This window comes from Saimiri boliviensis, chromosome 11 (genome assembly GCF_048565385.1).
Source record: "Saimiri boliviensis isolate mSaiBol1 chromosome 11, mSaiBol1.pri, whole genome shotgun sequence".
Lineage (NCBI taxonomy): Eukaryota > Metazoa > Chordata > Mammalia > Primates > Cebidae > Saimiri > Saimiri boliviensis.
In genome coordinates, this window is record NC_133459.1 from 29,975,236 (window position 1) to 29,995,385 (window position 20,150).

Sequence of the window (20,150 nt, forward strand, 5' to 3'; positions counted from 1 at the left end):
GCAACACATGGAGATTCTAAAAACAAAATATCTCCATAATGTGCAAGTGGGAGGATAAAAAAAAAGAGAAAAAAACAAATAAGTAAACAAAATAAAATGAAAGAAAGAAACTAGTAATGCGGTACTGCAATTTACATTAAGGTGGTCAGGAAAACCCTTACTAAAAAAATTATAGTTAGGCAAATATTTGAAGGAGCTTAGTAGAAGTAGACTCCTCTTCTTCCCATGTAAACATTTGGGAAGATGAGCAATCCTCGCAGAGGGAGCAGCAAATGCAAAGGACTGAGGCAGAGGCTTGGAAGAGAGTGTAACTGGAGCCAGGTTGGCAATGAGAAATTGGTCAGAGAGGTAAAGAGAAAGAGGGCAAATAATTACAAATATTTTGGTTTTTACTCTGGGTGAAGTAGAAAGCCACCAGGAAGTTTTCTGCAGAGGGTAACGTGATCTGATATTTAGAAGGATTCATCTGGTTATTGGCTTGGTAACAGCTGCCGATCCAAAAGCAGAAAGCAGAAGAACAGTTAGGACCCTACTACAAAAATGCCAGTTAAAGGCCGGGCGCGGTGGCTCACGCCTGTAATCCCAGCACTTTGGGAGGCCGAGGTGGATGGATCACGAGGTCAAGAGATCGAGACCATCCTGGTCAACATGGTGAAATCCCGTCTCTACTAAAAATGCAAAAATTAGCTGGGCATGGTGGTGCGTGCCTGTAATCCCAGCTACTCAGGAGGTTAACGCAGGAGAATTGCCTGAACCCAGGAGGCGGAGGTTGCGGTGAGCCGAGATCGCGCCGTTGCACTCCAGTCTGGGTAACAAGAGTGAAACTCCGCCTCAATAAAAAAATAAAAAAATTAAAAAAAGCCAGTTGAGGTAACAATGGCTTATGCCATGAGGCATGAGGCAGTGATGGAGATGGTAGAAGGAACAATTCTAGATTTATTTTGAGGACGGTGCCAGCAGGATTTGTTTAAAACATGAGAAAGAGGGCACTCATATTTCCTCAATTGAGCCTAAACAGGACAGTGGGAGTGTGATCACTGTTTTTAATCTTATAAAAAAGGTAGTTCGGAGCATGGTTTCTCAGTTCAAAATCTGTTTCCGTCATGTACTTGGTAAGTTTGCTTTCCCATCTGCAAAATGGGTTAACAACGTTCCTAACAGGCTGCTACCAAGATTAATGGATATTTCATATAGGAAACACTTTACTACAAGAGTCCAAGAACGTTACCTGCTATTTAGTTGCTAACAATACTAGCGCAGAGCCGGGCGCGGTGGCTCAAGCCTGTAATCCCAGCACTTTGGGAGGCTGAGGCGGGTGGATCACGAGCTCAAGAGATCGAGACCATCCTGGTCAACATGGTGAAACCCCGTCTCTACTAAAAATACAAAAAATTAGCTGGGCATGGCGGCATGTGCCTGTAATCCCAGCTACTCAGGAGGCTGAGGCAGGAGAATTGCCTGAACCCAGGAGGCGGAGGTTGCGGTGAGCCGAGATGGCGCCATTGCACTCCAGCCTGGGTAACAAGAGCGAAACTCCGTCTCAAAAAAAAAAAAAAGAAAAAAAAAAATGCTAGCGCAGAAAAATAAAGGGAAAAGCAGCCAACCCCAATCATTTCCCTTCTTTCCTCCCTCCCTCATTCATTCATTCTACACACTTTTCTGAACGTTTGTTCTACGCTAGCTAGATCCATGTGAGTTAGGATGCTCAAACCAGGGCTCGGGTTTTGAGCCCAAGGTTCTAATTCAACTCTAATTCTAAAGCTAACTCACAGGGCAGTCGAAAGGCTGAAAACGAGCGCCAAACAGGGGAACATGTACGGAGTATCCGCAGGCTCTGGGACGCTTAGTGTTTATGTGCTTTAACTTCAGGGGCAAACTCTCGTTCTGCCCCCGCAATGCGGGAAAGGGTCGGTGCGGGGGTCACCAGACACAGCGCTCTGAGGGGAGAGAAAGATGAGCTGAGGGCCAAAGGCCGCCTGCTTCTTCACTTACCGCTTGCAGCAAAGCTCCCGGCGTCGCCTGCTGCTGCCCGGCTCCGGGGCCCGACCCTGTCGCTCCCAACAGCAACTCATGTCGCTGCCGCTTGACTGGGACCAGCGGCAACTCCGGGGCCTTACGCTTCTGCTGTTCTATCATGGCGGCAACCGGACTCCTCGGGGCCGCCACTGAACGCGCCGCAGCCCTCAGGCGCCACGCAATTGGTTTCAACTTAGTCCTTCCTCCACAACTTCCAGCTTGAAGAACCAATCGGCTTTCAATATTCCCATTTGCACCGCCCTCCAGATAGTCTCTTGTTATTGGGCCTATCTTCCTGACGTCATGAGAGCGCGATTCCAGGATTGGTGAACGGAGCTGGCGACCTTCCTAGGCGCGCTGGGTGTTGTGGGTGGAAACGCGCTGGCTGACTGGGTTCGGCGTTTAGTTGAACGCCGCGATTTGGGGACCAGGAGCTGACGCCTAGTACGTATGAGGAAGAGCGGGTTGGGTGGCTGCCTGAGTCTGGAGGCGACGCCTCTGTTGTGCAGTCTGAGCCTGCCGTTCTCAGCTGAGGGTGCTGATAGCGAGGGGTGGGAGGCGGGCCCCGAGTCCCCAGCTCTGGTAAGTAGTAGCCTCGGCTACCTTTCCGGGCAGGCGCGGAGCCTTGGGGTCTCTGTGGCAGGACCCAGCCCCCGCGGCTCCCTTCTTCAAGAGTGCCCATCGTGGCCAGTCCTGTGCCGGGCATTCCCAGGGAGAAGGGCCTGTGTCCAGCCTCCACCGGTGCCCCGTTTGGCCGAGGAAGCTGACTTGTTTCTGCCACTGATTTTGCAGTTTTTGGTGAGGGCCTGTTCTATGCCCCGCTGAGAGAGACCGTGATGAAGGAAATGTCCGGCTCCTTCTCCAGACACAGTCTTGTTGAGAAATTTGAGACTCATGCCCATGAACGTGGTCATTTCCTCAGTCGTCCAGCTGATATTTCGTGTGCAGCGCGTTGGGGATACGTTGTGAACCAGGCACGGTCCCTACTCTCAAGGCGTTTAAGCCTGGTGGGGAAAACGTTAAACGGTGACCTCACTAATACATGGAAGTGCCTCCTAGTGCTGCATCGATGCTATGAGTGCCTGAAATAAGCAGGAAGGTTTTTCAGAGGACAAGATGCCTGCGCTGGTAGCAGCAGGAAGAATTGTAATTAATTAGGTGAAGAGGCGAAGGCAGAACCTTCCATAGAGAACTACTTGTTCATTTTCCTCCCAAGCCCTGAGGCACTTGGGAGGAAAATGGCTAAAAGCACAAAGAACCAGTGTGGCTGGTACAAAGAGAATGAAGGGGAGTATGGCACAAGATGAAACTATGTGATAGCGGTCAGACCTTGCAGAAATTTGTAGCTTTTATTTTAAAACGGATGAGATATCACTGAGCCGTCTTCCCCCAGTGGGATGTGGTGGAGGAGGGGACTTGATCTTTCGGGCTCAGTGGTGTGAACAGACTGGGGTTGAGGAAGCCCTCGTGGCTGTATGTAGACCACTTAGGATATGCAGTAATCCTGGTTAGAAATGTCAGTGAGGACGGAGACATGGGTGGAACTGCAGAGAACTGGACGGATTACAGAGGTATATAGGAGGTAAAACGGGTGGGACTTGGTGATGGGTTGATTTTAGGGCGTGAAGAGAGCAATCAAAGGTAACTCCTAGAATTCTGACTTACATAGTTGAATAGGTGGTGGTACCATTCACTCACTATCACTGACTCCCTCAAGCTGGATAGGGAACACTAGAAGATGACTAGAGACCAGTTTTATTTTTTTATTTTATTATTTTTTTAAGACATGATCTCACTCTGTCGCCCAGGCTGGAGTGCGGTGGTGTGATGTTGGCTTACTGCAACCTCCGCCTCCCAGTTTCAAGCGATTCTCGTGCCTCAGGCTCCCCAGTAGCTGGGATTACAGGTGCCCACCATCAGGCCCGTCTAATTTTTGTATTTTTGGTGAAGACGGGGTTTCACTATATGGGCCAGGCTGGTCTTGAACTCCTGGCCTCAAGTGGCCTGTCTCAGCCTCTGAAAGTTCTAGGATTACAAGGCCTGAGCCACTGCTCCCAGCTGAGACCAGTTTTCATTGAATGATTGATTGATTGATTGTGTGGGATAATTCATGACATCCAAGAGGCAGTTTGAAATACAGCTTTGGTGGTCAGAAGAGGGATTTGTGTTGGGAATATAAAGTTGGGGATAATCTGTATATACACGAATTGAGCCATAGATGTGGGTAAGGTCACCTAAGTCAGAACCTTGACTAGTTCCAACATTTGATGGTGAAGAACAGGTGGATGAACCTACAAGAGTTAGAGAAGGAAGGAGGACTGGAGGAAGTCTCAGAAGCAAAAGAATGATTTGTGATAGAAACTTCTAGAATTTAACATGAGGATTGAAAAATATATTTTGGCTTTTATCATCATGGAGGTCATGGTAACCTTAGCAAGAGTTATTTTGTGGGTGTAATTGGGCCAAAAGCTAGATATGAGGCAAGGATTTGGACAAGAAAATGTAGGCAGTGAACCTATACAGTATTTTTCATAGACGTGATTGTAAAGAGGAGAGGATGTGCTAACTAATGGGGATAAGGGATTATTCAGGATCCAATTGAAGATCCAGTTGTGAGAAATTTGAGAATATTGTAGAACATTTGAAAGTCATTGTGGAGTGTAGGAGAATGAGCTTACTAGAAAAATGTAGGATGCAAGGAAAAAAAATCAGTTTCTTTTTTTCCAGCACATCAGGCGGTTTAGTGAATGCATGGAGAAAACCTGTGTGGGTATGGCAGGGACTTGGCTTGCTCCAGACACATTCTGACCTCTAATGTGTCTTCTCTTACTGAAAAATATGGAAAACTAAAAACCATTTTTCTAGACTCCCATGCACCTAAGGTGAAAATTGAATTTGGAACTGAGTTAAATGTGGAGAGAAGGAGGGTGCGAGTCATCCAGTTTTGCTGCCAGTCATGGCAGTGAAGTTCTCCAGTTGATAGCTTCCTGGTTTGGTGGCTTGCTGCAGTGATAGCCGTAACTTTTGGATTGTGGCAAAGGTGGTGTTATTTGGTGGGTTAGGTGTTGTTCCTGGAAGTTCTGCCAGAATCTTGTAGTACATACGTTTCTACGTAAGTGGGTTCTGTTATCTGCAACTGTCCCTGACCAGGGTAGAGGTACTGCCAGATAGGTAAATGTAAAGACAGAGTTAAAGGGAGTTTAGGGTGTTGTTGGAATGATGATCTATGGAATCTAAGCTGGATTGGGAGAAAACTGAAGAAAAAGAGGAGGGCTGATAGATTGGAAAAAAATAGAGGCCAATAAATCAGGGTTCTAAAGAGGTCAAAGAACAATATTCTCTGCTAGAAGATTTCTGTTTATCCTAAAAGGCTTACTCAGTTATCTATTTAACTTCCCTCCTTGCCCCAGACCCTCTTTCTCTTCCTAGCTACTACTTTGTTTTGAGACAGGGTCTCACTCTGTTGCCTAGGCTGATAGCAGTGGCATGATTATGGCTCACTGTAGCCTTAACCTCCCAGGCTCCAGTGATCCTCCCAGCTCAGCCTCTCCAGTAGGTGTGCCTACAGGTATGTGCCACCATGCCAGGCTAATTGTTATATTTTTTGAAGAGACAAGGTCTTGCCATGTTGTCCAGGCTGGTCTCAAATTCCTGGCCTCATGCAGTCTTGCTGCCTTGGTCTCCCAAAGTGTTATAATTATAGTCATAAGCCACCATGCTTGGCCCTCAAGTTTCTACTTAGCACTTACCACATTGCAGTGTAATTGGTCACCATTATCCCTATCACACTAGGAGGTCTTTGAGAACAGGAACTGTGTTGCACAGGGTGGTTTTGGCCAAGCACAGTGCCTCCTGCCTATAATCCCAGCACTTTGGGAGGCCAAGGCAGGTGGATCACTGAGATCAAGAGTTCGAGACCAGCCTGATCAACATAGTGAAACCCCATCTCTACAAAAATACAAAAACTAGCTGGGCATGGTGGCATGGGCCTGTAATCCCAGCTACTTGGGGAGGCCGAAGCAGGAGTATCACTTGAACACAGGAGGGAGACGTTGCGGTGAGCCAAGATGGCACCATTGCACTCCAGCCTGGGTGACAAGAGCGAAACTCTGTCTCAGAAAGAAAAAGAAAAAAAAGTGTTTTTCAAGTGTTTGGCCTTCGGAATGGCCTAAGATTTGTCTCTTTCTAGCTTTGTGGTTTTGGAAAAGTTATTTGATTCCTGTAAAACAGGATTACTTGCTTTGTAATAAAGCAAGTTTAAGGATTGAAAGCAGGCTTATAAACTACCTTATATCTAAACATCAATCAATAGTGTATTGAGTTGATGAATTAACAGTTTAAATGAGGTAAAATTAAATACTTCACTATTTTAGTAGATATAAATTTTGATGTGTGTTACACTGTGCCAGGCACTGGAGATTTGGGGAGGCAGGGTATGATGATGTACAGGACAAGGGCATGCTTAAAAGAATTTCACATTCTACAAAGGAAGAAAAAAAATGTCCCTAAATATGATTTGAATCCCATCTCCATCATTAATATTTTGCAATTTTGAGCAAGTTTACTTAGCTTCTCTTGTGTCCTCATTTTAAAAATGGAAATGATAATTGCCTGTTTTATGGGATAATCAAGAAGAGAATTACTGAATGTCATGAAGATAAAATTTTAAATTAGTTAAGAGAAGATAAAATTTTAGATTAGTTAAGAGAAGTAAAGCTGTTAGATTAATACATGGCAGATATGAAGCACTCAAATGCTAGCTATTATTATTATGAGACTTTGAAGGAATCTTAGGAATAATTGACTGAAAGAGTAGTGTTGGGTAGTAGAATAAGTGCTGATCCTGGGGTCTAGTACCAATGTTGTTACCCGAGCAGCCTTTGTCAAATCACTTGGCTTCATTTTCAGTTGTATAATAGTGATAGGTTTAATTATTTTCATAATTCCTTTAAGCTTTTACATTTTCTGAGTTCACTTTTTGTGTTTTTCCTGGCATTTTACTCTTCCTCTTTACAGCTTTTAGCTATTTTCTCAACAGGCCCATAACTGGAATTTGAAAGGAAGAAGCATCTGTCTTACATAGTCACTTTAGAAATGTGGTGGGAGGGAGAAAAGTTGGACTACCAGTTTGACATTTGAAAGTGTTCCAGCCAGGCGCGGTGGCTCACGCCTGTAATTCCAGCACTTTGGGAGGCCGAGGAGGGTGGATCACGAGGTCAAGAGATCGAGACCATCCTGGTCAACATGGTGAAACCCCGCCTCTACTAAAAATACAAAAAAAAAATTAGCTGGACATGGTGGCGCATGCCTGTAATCCCAGCTACTCAGGAGGCTGAGGCAGGAGAATTGCCTGAACCTGGGAGGCGGAGGTTGCGGTGAGCCGAGATTGCGCCATTGCACTCCAGCCTGGGTAACAAGAGCGAAACTCCATCTCAAAAAAAAAAAAAAAAAAAAAAGAAAGTGTTCCAGCCGGGCTTGGTGGCTCATGCCTGTAATCCCAGCACTTTGGTTGGCTGAGTTGGGCGAATCATTTGAGGTCAGGAGTTCGAGACTGGCCTGGCCAACATGGTAAAACCCTGTCTCTACTAAAAATACAAAAATTAGCCAGGTGGGGTGGCACATGCCTGTAGTTCCAGCTACTTGGGAGGCAGAAGTGAGACAATCACTTGAAGCCAGGAGGCAGAGGTTGCAGTGAGCCAAGATCACCCCACTGCACTCCAGCCTTGGTGACAAAGCGAGACTCCGTCTGGGAAAAAAAAAACAAGTGTCCCATCTGTTGACCTGTCCAACATATTAAATGGGACTCGGCTCCTTTAGACCAGAATGCATTCCCCCTTCTTTCTCTACCTGTGCTTGGCATTGACATATAGTAAGACTCAGTTCACTCATTCAAAAAAAACTGAATATACCAGGCACCAGGAACACAAAATTGAATAAGAAATGGTCCTTGGTTTCATGTTCAAATGAATGGATCCAGACCTTGCTCATTCTAGCCTCTTCCATGAATGATATCCTTCAGATTACTCCATATTGATTCCTTTAATGTTGGGACCCAGTTAGTGTTAGAGTGATACACTACAAAATTTAGATTTAGACTGTGTATAAAGAACTGCCTGGACTGGATAATTATAAAGGAAAGAGGTTTAATTGACTCACAGTTCTGAATGGCTGGGGAGTCCTCAGGAAACTTACAACTCATGACTGAAGGTGAAGGGGAAGCAAGACACATTTTATATGGTGGCAGGAGAGAGAGAGAGAGCAAGGGAAACTGCCACATTTAAACCATCAGATCTTGTGAGAACTCCCTCACTATAATGAGAACAGCCTGGGGGAAAGCACCATGATCCAATAACCTCCCACCAAGTCCCTCCCCCAACACGTGGAGATTGCAATTCAAGATGAAACCCCGTGATCCAATTACCTCCCACCAGGTCTCTTCCCCCAATACCTGAGGATTACAATTCAAAATAAAATTTGGGCGTGGTGGCTCACGCCTGTAATCCAAGCACTTTGGAGGCCAAGGCGGGCGGATCACCTGAGGTGAGGAGTTCAAGACCGGCCTGACCAACATGGGGAAACCCTGTCTTAAAAAAAAAAAAAAAAAATTTGAGTGAGGACACAGAGCCAAACCATATTACATTGTGAATCCCCCCTCCCCCACTTTTGTTTTTAGATGGAGTCTTGCTCTGTCATTTAGGCTGCAGTGCAGTGCCACAATCTCAGCTGACTACAGCCTCTGCCTCCTGGGTTCAAGCAATTCTCCTACCTTGGCCTCCTGAGTAGCTGGGACTACAGGCATGTGCCACCATGCTCAGCTAATATATATATATATTTTTTTTTGGTAGAGATGGGGTTTCACCATGTTGGCCTTGGTAGTATTGATCGTTTGACCTTGTGTTCCGCCCGCTTTGGCCTCCCAAAGTGCTGGGATTACAGGCGTGAGCCACCGCGCCTGGCCTAGATTGTAAATTCTTTTTGAGGTATAGTGCTTAAGAATGCAGGCTCTTGGCCGGGCGCGGTGGCTCAAGCCTGTAATCCCAGCACTTTGGGAGGCCGAGGCGGGTGGATCACGAGGTCAAGAGATCGAGACCATCCTGGTCAACATGGTGAAACCCTGTCTCTACTAAAAATATAAAAAATTAGCTGGGCATGGTGGCACGTGCCTGTAATCCCAGCTACTCAGGAGGCTGAGGCAGGAGAATTGCCTGAACCCAGGAGGCGGAGGTTGCGGTGAGCCGAGATCGCGCCATTGCACTCCAGCCTGGGTAATGAGAGCGAAACTTCGTCTCAAAAAAAAAAAAAAAAAAGAATGCAGGCTCTTGGCTGGGTGCCGTGGCTCATGCCCGTAATATCAGGACTTTGGGAGGCTAAGGTAGGAGGATTTCTTGAGCTCATGAGTTCAAGACCAGATTGAGTAACATAATGAGACCCAGTCTCTACCAAAAAAAGAGAAAAAATTAGCCAAGCTCTTTGGTATGTTTCTGTCTCATCTATTTGGGAGGCTGACATGGGAGGATCGCTTGAGCCCAGGAGGTCAAGGCTTCAGGGAGCCATGATTGGATCATTGCACTTTGGCCTGGGCAAGAGAGCAAGACCCTGCCTTGAAACCAAAAACAAAAACAGTGCAGGCTCTGGAGTCATTATTCTGTCTCTGTTCATATCCTACTATTTTTAATTAGCTTGCTTTGCTCTCAATTCCAGCACAGATTAAAGATAAATTAAAATTCCTTCAAATTCTTTAGGGTTCTTGTCAATTAGTACTCCTAAGTAACAAAAAAATCTAAATCCAAACAGTAACAAAAATCTTGACAAGATCAGTAAGGTGACACATTAAATGAGGTTCCAAAAAGGCTATAAAGTGTCTGGCCAATTTAATATTGTTCTTTAAACTTTTTATTGCTTGAGGGATGGGAGGACAGGATGTGTAGGGTTTTCTTCCTAGTTGCATGTGTACTTTAAAAATTTTTTTGAAACAATCTTGTGCAATGTACACAAAACATTTTTCTGAATTATTTGAGTTAAATTGTTGACCCAACGCTCCAATGGCCCTGAAAACTAGTTTTCTTACAAACAAGGACATTCTCCTCGTTTATTTTTATTTTTATTCTCCTCTATAGTCAGTGTAATTACTAAAATTATGAAACTAACATTGTATTACTTCTTTGATCCTCGGGCCCCACCTTTTGATACTGGAGCTCTGACTACCCATTCTGGGATGCTCCAATGTGTGCCCTCATCACTCTGCTCTTCCCTGTATTGCAGTCCTCTTTGTAGATTCCTTCCTCACCCAATATAGACTCTGACCTCACTCTGGGCCACCATTTCTTCTGCTGTACCCTTTACTTCCATCACATACTTTCCTTGCTCTGCCCCTTGTTTTGGAAAGAGAGTGGCTAGTAATTGGTCCCTGTTGCTTCCTTACATAACACAGTTGTTTAAAACATTCGAGCAAAATGCTTTGTTCTGCATTCAGAAGTATTGCAAGGCAACTCCAAATGGCAGACCTCAATCCTTGTCAATTTACTGGATCTTTTAAGTGTATGAATGTGGTCCTGTCTGACTGTATTTATCTTAATGTTATATGTTCTTTTTTTTTTTATTTTTCTTTCTGAGACAGAGACTGTTGCCCATGGTAGAGTGCAGTGGCACGATCTTGGCTCACTGCAACCTCCATCTCCTAGGTTCAAGCAATTCTTCTGCCTCAGCCTCCTGAGTAGCTGGGATTACAGATGCTCACCATAATGCCCGGCTAATTTCTAAATTTTTAGTAGAGGCGGAGTTTCACCTTGTTGCCCAGGCTGTTCTCGAACTTCTGGCCTCAAGTGATCCACCCGCTTTGGCCTCCCAAAGTGCTGGTATTACAGGTGTGAGCCACCATGCCTGGCTCAACTCTTTATTTAATTAATTTATTTATTTATTTATTTATTTATTTTGAGACTAAGTTTCATTCTTGTCTCCCAGGCTGGAGTTCAATGGCATGATCCCTGCTCACTGCAACCTCCACCTCCTGGTTCAAGCAATTCTCCTGCCTCAGCCTCCCGAGTAGCTGGGATTACAGGCACCTGCTACCATGGCTGGCTAATTTTTGTATTTTTAGTAGAGATGGGGTTTTGCCATGTTGGCCAGGCTGGTCTTGAACTCCTGACCTCAGGTGATCCACCCTCCTTGGCCTCCCAAAGTGTGGAGTTTACAGCCGTGAGCCACCACACCTGGCCTTAAATACTCTTTCTTTTTTTTCTTTTTTTGAGAAGGAGTGTCGCTTTTGTTGCCCAGGCTGGAGTGTAATGGCATGATCTTGGCTTACAACCTCTACCTCCCGGGTTCAAGCAATTCTTCTGTCTCAGCCTCCCGAGTAGCTGGGATTACAGGCATGAGCCACACCTGGCTAATTTTTTCTGTTTTTAGTGTAGATGGGATTTCTCCATGTTGGTCAGGCTGGACTTGAACTCATTACCTCAAATGATCCACCTGCCTTGGCCTCCCAAAGTACTGGGATTACAGGCATGAGCTGCCACACCCAGCCCTATATACTCTTTAAAAGTAGCAGAACACTTTTTTTCTGAGTGAAATCTTAGACAGAATTTTAGTGTGTAAACTGGATCAAAGCAGAATACATTGTTACAGTAGGCACCCTTCCAGTAATTCTCACCCACTCCCCTTTGTCACTGTGGCCCACCATAATATGGCTGGGAGATTAAGTGTGAATCAGTAATAATTGACCTTTGCCTAATTACTGTACTGAGGAGAGGCTCCTACCCAACTGCTCTGAGTGGGACTTTCCCCAGCTCTGGCTTCTTTGGGGGTTCTACTCCTCCAGCCTTTGGTATAGAGGCTCACCTCTGGCTGGTTGACTTAGAGGTAGCCTCATGGGTCTTGGAGCTTGTGGTGACCTAGATATTTCAGAGTTGACTTTTTTGTTTTTGAGACAGGGTCTCATTTTGTTGTCCAGGCTGGAGTACAGTAGTATGATCAAGGCTAAATGCACCCTTCATCTCTTGGGCTGAAGTGATCCTCCTGCCTCAGCCTCCTGAGTACCTGAGACTACAGGCATGTGCCACCATGCCCAGTTAATTTATTTTATTTTATTTTTTGTATTTTTAGTACAGATACGGTTTCACCATGTTGTCCAGGCTGGTCTCAAACTCCTGACCTCAAACACTTTCACCTACCTTGGCCTTCCAAAGTGCTGAGATTACAAGCATGAGCCACCACACCCAGCCATAATTTTCTTTTCTTTTTAAATATTTTGTGGCGGTGGGATGTCACTGTGTTTCCCAGGCTGGTCTCGAATTTCTGGGCTCAAGCATTCCTTCCACCTTAGCCTTCCAAAGTGCTGGGATTGCAGGCATGAGCTGCTATGACTGACCTGGAAGTTAACTTTTTAAAAATAAATATAAATTAGCTGGGCGCGGTGGCTCACGCCTGTAATCCCAGCACTTTGGGAGGCTGAGGCGGGTGGATCACGAGGTCAAGAGATCGAGACCATCCTGGTCAACATAGTGAAACCCCGTCTCTACTAAAAATACAAAAAATTAGCTGGGCATGGTGGCGCATACCTATAATCCCAGCTACTCAGGAGGCTGAGGCAGGAGAATTGCCTGAACCCAGGAGGCGGAGGTTGCGGTGAGCCGAGATCGCGCCATTTGCACTCCAGCCTGGGTAAGAAGAGCGAAACTCCGTCTCAATAAATAAATAAATAAATAAATAAATAAATAAAAATTAACTAAGGTGTCTCTGAGTAACCACAGTAGAACCCTAGGTTTCTACAGAATTTGAAAAAAAGTTTTATATTCCATGTTTAAAAAATGACAACCATTTACTTTGCTGAAATTGTAAATCTGTTATAGTTGTATCCCCTTGTCCATGGGGATATATTTCAAGATCTCCAGTGGATCCCTAAAACTGTGGCTACTGCTGAACCCAGTTGCTATCAATTGGAGATGTTTCTGTTTGTATTTTCTACTTACAAATTTAATCCCTTTTCCATCTTAACTGAGCACTTATAATGCACTGTGGCTATAATGTTAGCAGTTTGAGGTGCAACGGCAAAACTAACATGAATTTTTTTCTTCCTCACAATTTCAGACATTGAAGATTCATTCTTAGCATAGATCTTAGCAACCTAGACATATAATTTCTTTTTCCCCTTAAGTTGAGAACTTTCACCTTTTCACTTAAAGGAAGCACTTTACAGCTTCTCGTTGGCATACTGAAATTGCCAGCATTACTACTCATGCCTTGTGGCCATTATTAAGTAAAGAAAGGATTATTTGAACGCAGAGATACTTCAACAGTCAGTCTGATAACCAAGATGGCTACTACATGGCTACTGAGCACTTAGTATACACTAAGTGACTAGTGTGTACAGGATGGATATGCTGGACAAAGCAGATGATTCACATCCCAGATGGAACAGATTGGGAGGGCACATGATTTCATCACACTAATAAGAACAACATAAGCCGGGCGCGGTGGCTCAAGCCTGTAATCCCAGCACTTTGGGAGGCCGAGGCGGGTGGATCACGAGGTCGAGAGATCGAGACCATCCTGGTCAACATGGTGAAACCCCGTCTCTACTAAAAATACAAAAAATTAGCTGGGCATGGTGGCACGTACCTGTAATCTCAGCTACTCAGAAGGCTGAGGCAGGAGAATTGCCTGAACCCAGGAGGCAGAGGTTGCGGTGAGCCGAGATCGTGCCATTGCACTCCAGCCTGGGTAACAAGAGTGAAACTCCGTCTCAAAAAAAAAAAAAAAAAAAAAAAAAAGAACAACATTACAGTTTTAAACTTATGAATTGTTTCTTTCTAGAATTTTACATTTGGTGTGTTTGGACCATGATGGACTGTTGAATAGTTGCAGTTGTGGAAAGTGCAACTGTGGATGGGGGGATTACTGTACTGTTATATTTCAGGCTTTCCCTCAAAAATGCATCCCTCTTTTTTTGAGACAAGGTCTCACTGTGTCGCCCAGGCTGGAGTACAGGGGCATGATCATAGCTCATTGCAGCCTTGATGTCCTTGACTTAAGCAATCCTCTTGCTTCAGCCTCCCAAGTAGCTGGAACTATATTTTGGTGTCACCACACTTGGCTTATTTATTTTTTAAGTGGAGATAAAGTCTTGCTGTGTTGCCGCTAGTCGAACTCCTGGCCTGAAGTGATTCTCCTGCCTTAGTTTCCCAGAGTGCTGGGATTACAGTCGTGAGCTACTGCATCTGGCCCCAGTTTCCTTCTTGAAGAATTGGATGCGGTTTCATAGGCTACTGTTCTACAGGAGGTGCGAATCCAAAAGCTTTAAACTTTTATATGCCTATCACAGCAGAGCTCTGTAAGGAACAATGTAAGTTCCTTATATGACCTTTTTTTCTGAGACGGAGTCTCACTCTGTCGCTCAGGCTGGACTGCAGTGGCCTGATCTTGGCTCACTGCAAACTCTGCCTTCCAGATTCAGGTGATTCTCCTGCCTCAGCCTCCCGAGTAGCAGGGTTTACAGGCATCCACCACCTCACCTGGCTAATTTTTGTATTCTTAGTAGAGATGAGGTTTCACCATGTTGGCCAGTCTGGTCTTGAATTCCTGACCTTAGGTCATCAGCCTACCTTGGCCTCCCAAAGTGCTAGGATTACAGATGTGAGCCACCGCGCCCAGCCTATGACCTTTGTGTAGAGGAACAGGTGATAGATTACAATGTTTGAAGTTAATTTAGATATTTCAGCTGCCCCTATGGATTTTTTACCTCACTAATATGTTTCAAGTGTTGCAGGGTTAATAAAAGTCTCCTGATAGAACCTGATCGATTAGTAACTCCTGTTCTAGCATGTGAGGTGAGGGATACTAGACAGAGGGAAAGGACAGCTAGAGATGAGATTGTATTGCTATGAAATGGAAGAGGCAGGATTTAGCCAGGATGTAAAACTTGAAACTGTTCATGAGCTATTTCTCAAGAACTGACAAATCTCCCTGTATTCTCTCTATGTACTTTTTTTTTTTTTTGAGACAGTGTTTCGCTCTTGTTACCCAGGCTGGAGTGCAATGGCACGGTCTTGGCTCACCGCAACCTCTGCCTCCTGGGTTCAGGCAATTCTCCTGCCTCAGCCTCCTGAGTAGCTGGCATTACAGGCACGCGCCACCATGCCCAGCTAATTTTTTGTATTTTTAGTAGAGACTGGGTTTCACCATGTTGACCAGGATGGTCTTGATCTCTTGACCTCGTGATCCACCCTCCTTGGCCTCCCAAAGTGCTGGGATTACAGGCTTGAGCCACCGTGCCCGGCCCTCTCTATGTACTTTTAGTAAAGTAATAAAAAGACACTTGGGCTGACCTAAGCAGAAAAGGGCAAGTTTATAAGTATCCTTATAATACAGGATTATCTTTTGGAACTTGAGGACAGGGATGCTCCTGAGTTATGGGATGATACTAGAACAAGGGTTTGGATATCCTGAGAGGATTTTCTTTCATTTCTGTTTCAAGTGAAGCTGTCTACTTAATGGATGGTCATTGTAAACTAGGAATACTTGCCAAAAGCAGGACATCAAGTCATCCTCTGAAAGTGAAAGGAAGCAGTAGAGGTTGAGAAGAGAAGGAGATATTTGCCTATGAAAACAAAAATAATTTCAGGTCTTACTGGTATCAAGTGTAATTGGGAGGAAAGAGAACTGAGGATAGTGCCATTAGGTTTATCTTGGCAGTGATTTATCCAACAGAATGAAGAGGCATGTTTAAGAGCCACTAGATTGCTGGTTTCCTCTCTGTTTAAAATCAGGAGGCTGAGCAATATTATCTCTAAGGTAAGTATCCGAAGCTGTAAGTTTCGCTACTTAGGCAGCATCAGCATCACCTAGGAGCTGGTTGAAAATGCATTATCTTGGGTAGCACAGACCTACTGAATTGCAATCTGCATTTTCACATAATTTGGAAATAGTTAAATGAATTTCGTACATCCAACAATGGTTTCTTAGATAGGTGTTAAAAAAAAGTTGTATATGCATATGAATTGCTATAGTATATTAAGAAAATGTTAATGATTTCATGATCCCATTAACAAACCACTTCTACATATTAAAAAAACTAAGACTATAAATTGAATTAGATGATTTTATTTTCTTCATTATTAATATATTATCTGAACTTTTACAGTTTGTATGTGTGTTTTAATGTTATTAAGAAAAAAAATGTATGCCCTTCTCTCTTTGAAATCACTTCAGATTTTTTTTTTTTTTTTTTTTTTTTTTTTTGAGACAGAGTCTCATTCTGTCGCCAGGCGCCAGGCTGGAGTACAGTGGCGTGATCTTGGCTCACTACAACCTCCACTTTCTGGGTTCAAGCAGTTCTCCTGCCTCTGCCTCCTGAGTAGCTGGGACTACAGGCACATGCCACCATGCCCAGCATTTTTTAGTAGAGATGGGATTTCACCATGTTGGCCAGGATGATCTCGATCTCTTGACCTCATGGTCCGCCCACCTCAGCCTCCCAAAGTGCTGGGATTACAGACGTGAGCCACTATGCCCGGCGGTCACTTCAGATATAACACCTAGCATAGTAGTCATGAGAATGGACTCTGAAACAAACAAACAAATAAAAAACAAAAAGATAAAAATAAAAAAAGAGAATGGACTCTGGAGTTAGCCAGTTTGACCCCCCCATTTCCTGGCATTTTGACATGCTTAGTGATTTGACTTCTGGAAGCCTTTGTTTTCTCATCTGTATAATCCCACATTTTAAGAGTTTTGAGAATTTGTTTTGTGATGGAGTTTGTTCTGTTCTCCAGGCTGGGGTATGGTGGTGTAATCTCAACTCAAAGCAACCTCTGCCTCCCAGGTTCAAGCGATTCTTCTGCCTCTGCCTTCCTAGTAGCTGGGACTACAGATGCCTGCCACCACACCTTGCTAATTTTTGTTATTTTTCATAGAGACGGGGTTGTCCCATGCTGGCTAGGTTGGTCTGGAACTCCTGACTTCAGGTGATCTGCCCACCACAGCCTCCCACAGTGCTGGGATTACAGGTGTGAGCCACTGTACCTGGCCTGAGTTTTGAGAATTAAATGAGATTGCATGTCTAGTGTTTAGCACAGTGCCTGGACATAGTATGTACTCCATTAATGTTAGTTTTTATTACTGTTATTCCATTTTTTTGAGATCCAGTCAAACTTACCTTCTTTTCCCACCACCCACCAGAATTCTTCCCCTGGCCAAAAAAAAAAAAGGCAATTTAAAAAACCAAAAATCACACACAACAAAATTAGTAGTCTAATGGCCTTGGGTAAGTAACAGATTGTTAAGAAATAGGTTCAAGATTTCCCAAACTCCTCACAATTAGAATAAACAAGATATTTGGATAAAAGTGTACTATGTTAAATCTAGTGGTATTCCATAGAAATAGCTGTGAATTGTCTGTGTATTCATTTTTTTAACACAGGTATCTCTCTAATTGGTGTCTAATTTCTTTATGACAGGACACTTTTATTAGCTTTAATAGAAGAGAAATGGAGGAGCCATAGAATATTAAAGATGAATTCAGGAAGGCCCGAGACCATGGAAAACTTGCCTGCTCTCTACACTATTTTCCAAGGAGAGGTATATTCTTTTGTGCTTTGAAAGCCTACCATTTATGTTAAGAATAGACTGAGGGTGACAACTGGGTTTGATGTTCCTGTCCACTTAAGTCTGTCTCGAGCATTACAGCTTAAATGGGAAGGGCCAGTAGAATATCTGGCAATCACATGTGCCTTCTCTAAGCTCCAGATATTTAAGTGCATAGTTGACATCATCATTGGAATATCAGCATTTCTAATTTATGTTTTAAACTGAATTTGTTTTTTCACTGCTGTGGTTTGAACATGTCCCCTAAAAAGCATGTTTTGGAAACTTAATCCCCACTGCATCAATGTTGGGAGGTGTAGGGCCTAGTAGGAGGTATTTAGGTCATGAGGGCTCCGACTTCCTGAATGGATTAATGCCAGTTATTGAAGGGCTTGAGGCTGTGAGTTTGATCTCTTTCTCTCCTTACTCTCTTACCTTCCACCATGGGATGACATAACAAGGAGATTCTTGCCAGTTGCTGGCACTTTGCTCTTGGACTTCCCAGCCTCCAGAACTATGAGCCAAATAAATTTCATTTCTTTATAAATTATCCAGTCTCTAGTATTCTGTTGTAGTAACACAAAACGTACTGAGACACTCAACTATTTGGTTCTCTTCTAGATTTTTTTTCACCTCAACGAATAGAACCATTATCCTGTAGGTTCCCAGACTACACATCTGACCATCATTCTTGATTTCTCTTTTGATTTGATTTTGATTTTCCGTCCCACTCCAGTCTGTTTGCTAGTTCTAATTATATCTCTTGTCTGTGTACTTCTTTATCCCCTTGGCACCCTATTAAAACTCTCGATTCTTGCCTGGTGTTTACTGGGATCCCTGCCTCCTTGTAGCTCCTCTCAAGTCTGTTGTTCACATTGCAACTAGCATAAGACTATTGTTTTTTAAAAAATTATTTATAAAAAATTGAGATGGGATCTCACTATACTGCCCAGGCTGGTCTCAAACTTCTGGGCTTAAGTAATACTCCCACTTCAGCCTCCCAAAGTCCTGGAGTTACAGGCATTAGTCACTGTGCCTGGCCTAAAATAAAATTTTATTTATCTATTTATTTCTTAGACGGAGTTTTGCTCTTGTTATCCAGGCTGGAGTGCAATGGTGCCATCTCGGCTCACCGCAACCTCCGCCTCCTGGGTTCAGGCAATTCTCCTGCCTCAGCCTCCTGAGTACCTGGGATTACAGACACGTGCCACCATGCCCAGCTAATTTTTGCATTTTTAGTAGAGACAGGGTTTCACCATGTTGACCAGGATGGTCTCGATCTCTCGACCTCATGATCCACCCTCCTCAGCCTCCCAAAGTGCTGGGATTACAGGCTTGAGCCACCGTGCCTGGCCTAAAATAAAATTTTTAAAGTAGGTTGGACATGTTGCTTTCTCACAACTCTTCAGAAGCTTCTCATTACAATTGAATACAAACTCATTTTCATGGACCTTCCACAAGTTGGCCTCTGCTTGCTCTCACAATGTTGTTTATTCTTTTTTTTTTTTTTTTTTTTTTTGAGACGGAGTTTCGCCCTTGTTACCCAGGCTGGAGTGCAATGGCACGATCTCAGCTCACTGCAACCTCCGCCTCCTGGGTTCAAGCAATTCTCCTGCCTCGGCCTCCTGAGTAGCTGGGATTACAGGCACGTGCCACCATGCCCAGCTAATTTTTTGTATTTTTAGTAGAGACGGGGTTTCACCATGTTGACCAGGATGGTCTCGATCTCTCGACCTTGTGATCCACCCGCCTCGGCCTCCCAAAGTGCTGGGATTACAGGCTTGAGCCACCGTGCCCGGCACAATGTTGTTTATTCTACCCTGTTCGTAGTCAAGACAACTGGCCTCCTTAAGAGCTATGAACAGTCTTGAGTTCTTGGTGTCTCTTTAGGATTTTTGTAGACGCTGGGTTTTTTTAGTCTGTCTGTGCTGCTATAACAAAATACCTGAGATTGGGTAATTTATAAAGAACAGAAATTTATTTCTTACAGTTCTGGAGGCTGGGAAATCTAAAATCAAGTTGTCAGTAGATCTGGTGTCTGGTGAAGACTACTCTCTGTTTCCAAGATGGCACCTTTCTGCTGCATCCTCTGGAGGGAAGAAATGGTGTGTCCTCATGACAGAAGGAACAGGAGGAGTGAACTCACCCTTTCGAGCCCCTTTATGAGGCACTGATTCATTCATGAGGGCAGAGCCTAAAGGCCTCATCTCTTGATGACATTGAATTGTGGTTTAGGCTTCAAAGTGAATATTAAAGAAATACCAAAGTTCATGTTGAACTTTAATCCCCAATGTGGGGATATTAAGAAATGGTATTAAAAGATATTAATCACGGCCAGGCGCGGTGGCTCAAGCCTGTAATCCCAGCACTTTGGGAGGCCGAGGCGGGTGGATCACGAGGTCGAGAGATCGAGACCATCCTGGTCAACATGGTGAAACCCCGTCTCTACTAAAAATACAAAAAATTAGCTGGGCATGGTGGCATGTGCCTGTAATCCCAGCTACTCAGGAGGCTGAGGCAGGAGAATTGCCTGAACCCAGGAGGCGGAGGTTGCG

General features: G+C 44.2%; 2 protein-coding genes across 4 annotated transcripts in view; one reads left to right on the plus strand and one right to left on the minus strand.

Moving 5' to 3' along the window:
- Positions 1-2,190, minus strand: part of SNRNP40 (small nuclear ribonucleoprotein U5 subunit 40) — a 37,018-nt gene extending 34,828 nt beyond the window's left edge. The window contains exon 1 of the mRNA XM_003937592.3: positions 1,993-2,190. Within this exon, the coding sequence (XP_003937641.1) occupies positions 1,993-2,136 (144 nt within the window). The 5' untranslated portion in view covers positions 2,137-2,190. The remainder of the gene's footprint in view (positions 1-1,992) is intronic.
- A 163-nt stretch (positions 2,191-2,353) lies between these two features.
- ZCCHC17 (zinc finger CCHC-type containing 17) overlaps positions 2,354-20,150 on the plus strand; it is a 72,663-nt gene continuing 54,866 nt past the window's right edge. The window contains exons 1-2 of one of the 3 annotated variants that reach the window (XM_003937589.4): positions 2,354-2,460; positions 17,469-17,589. In XM_003937589.4, coding sequence (XP_003937638.1) covers positions 17,524-17,589 — 66 coding nt within the window. In that variant the 5' untranslated portion in view covers positions 2,354-2,460; positions 17,469-17,523. The other 2 variants (XM_010348161.3, XM_003937590.4) reach the window with 2 other exon arrangements.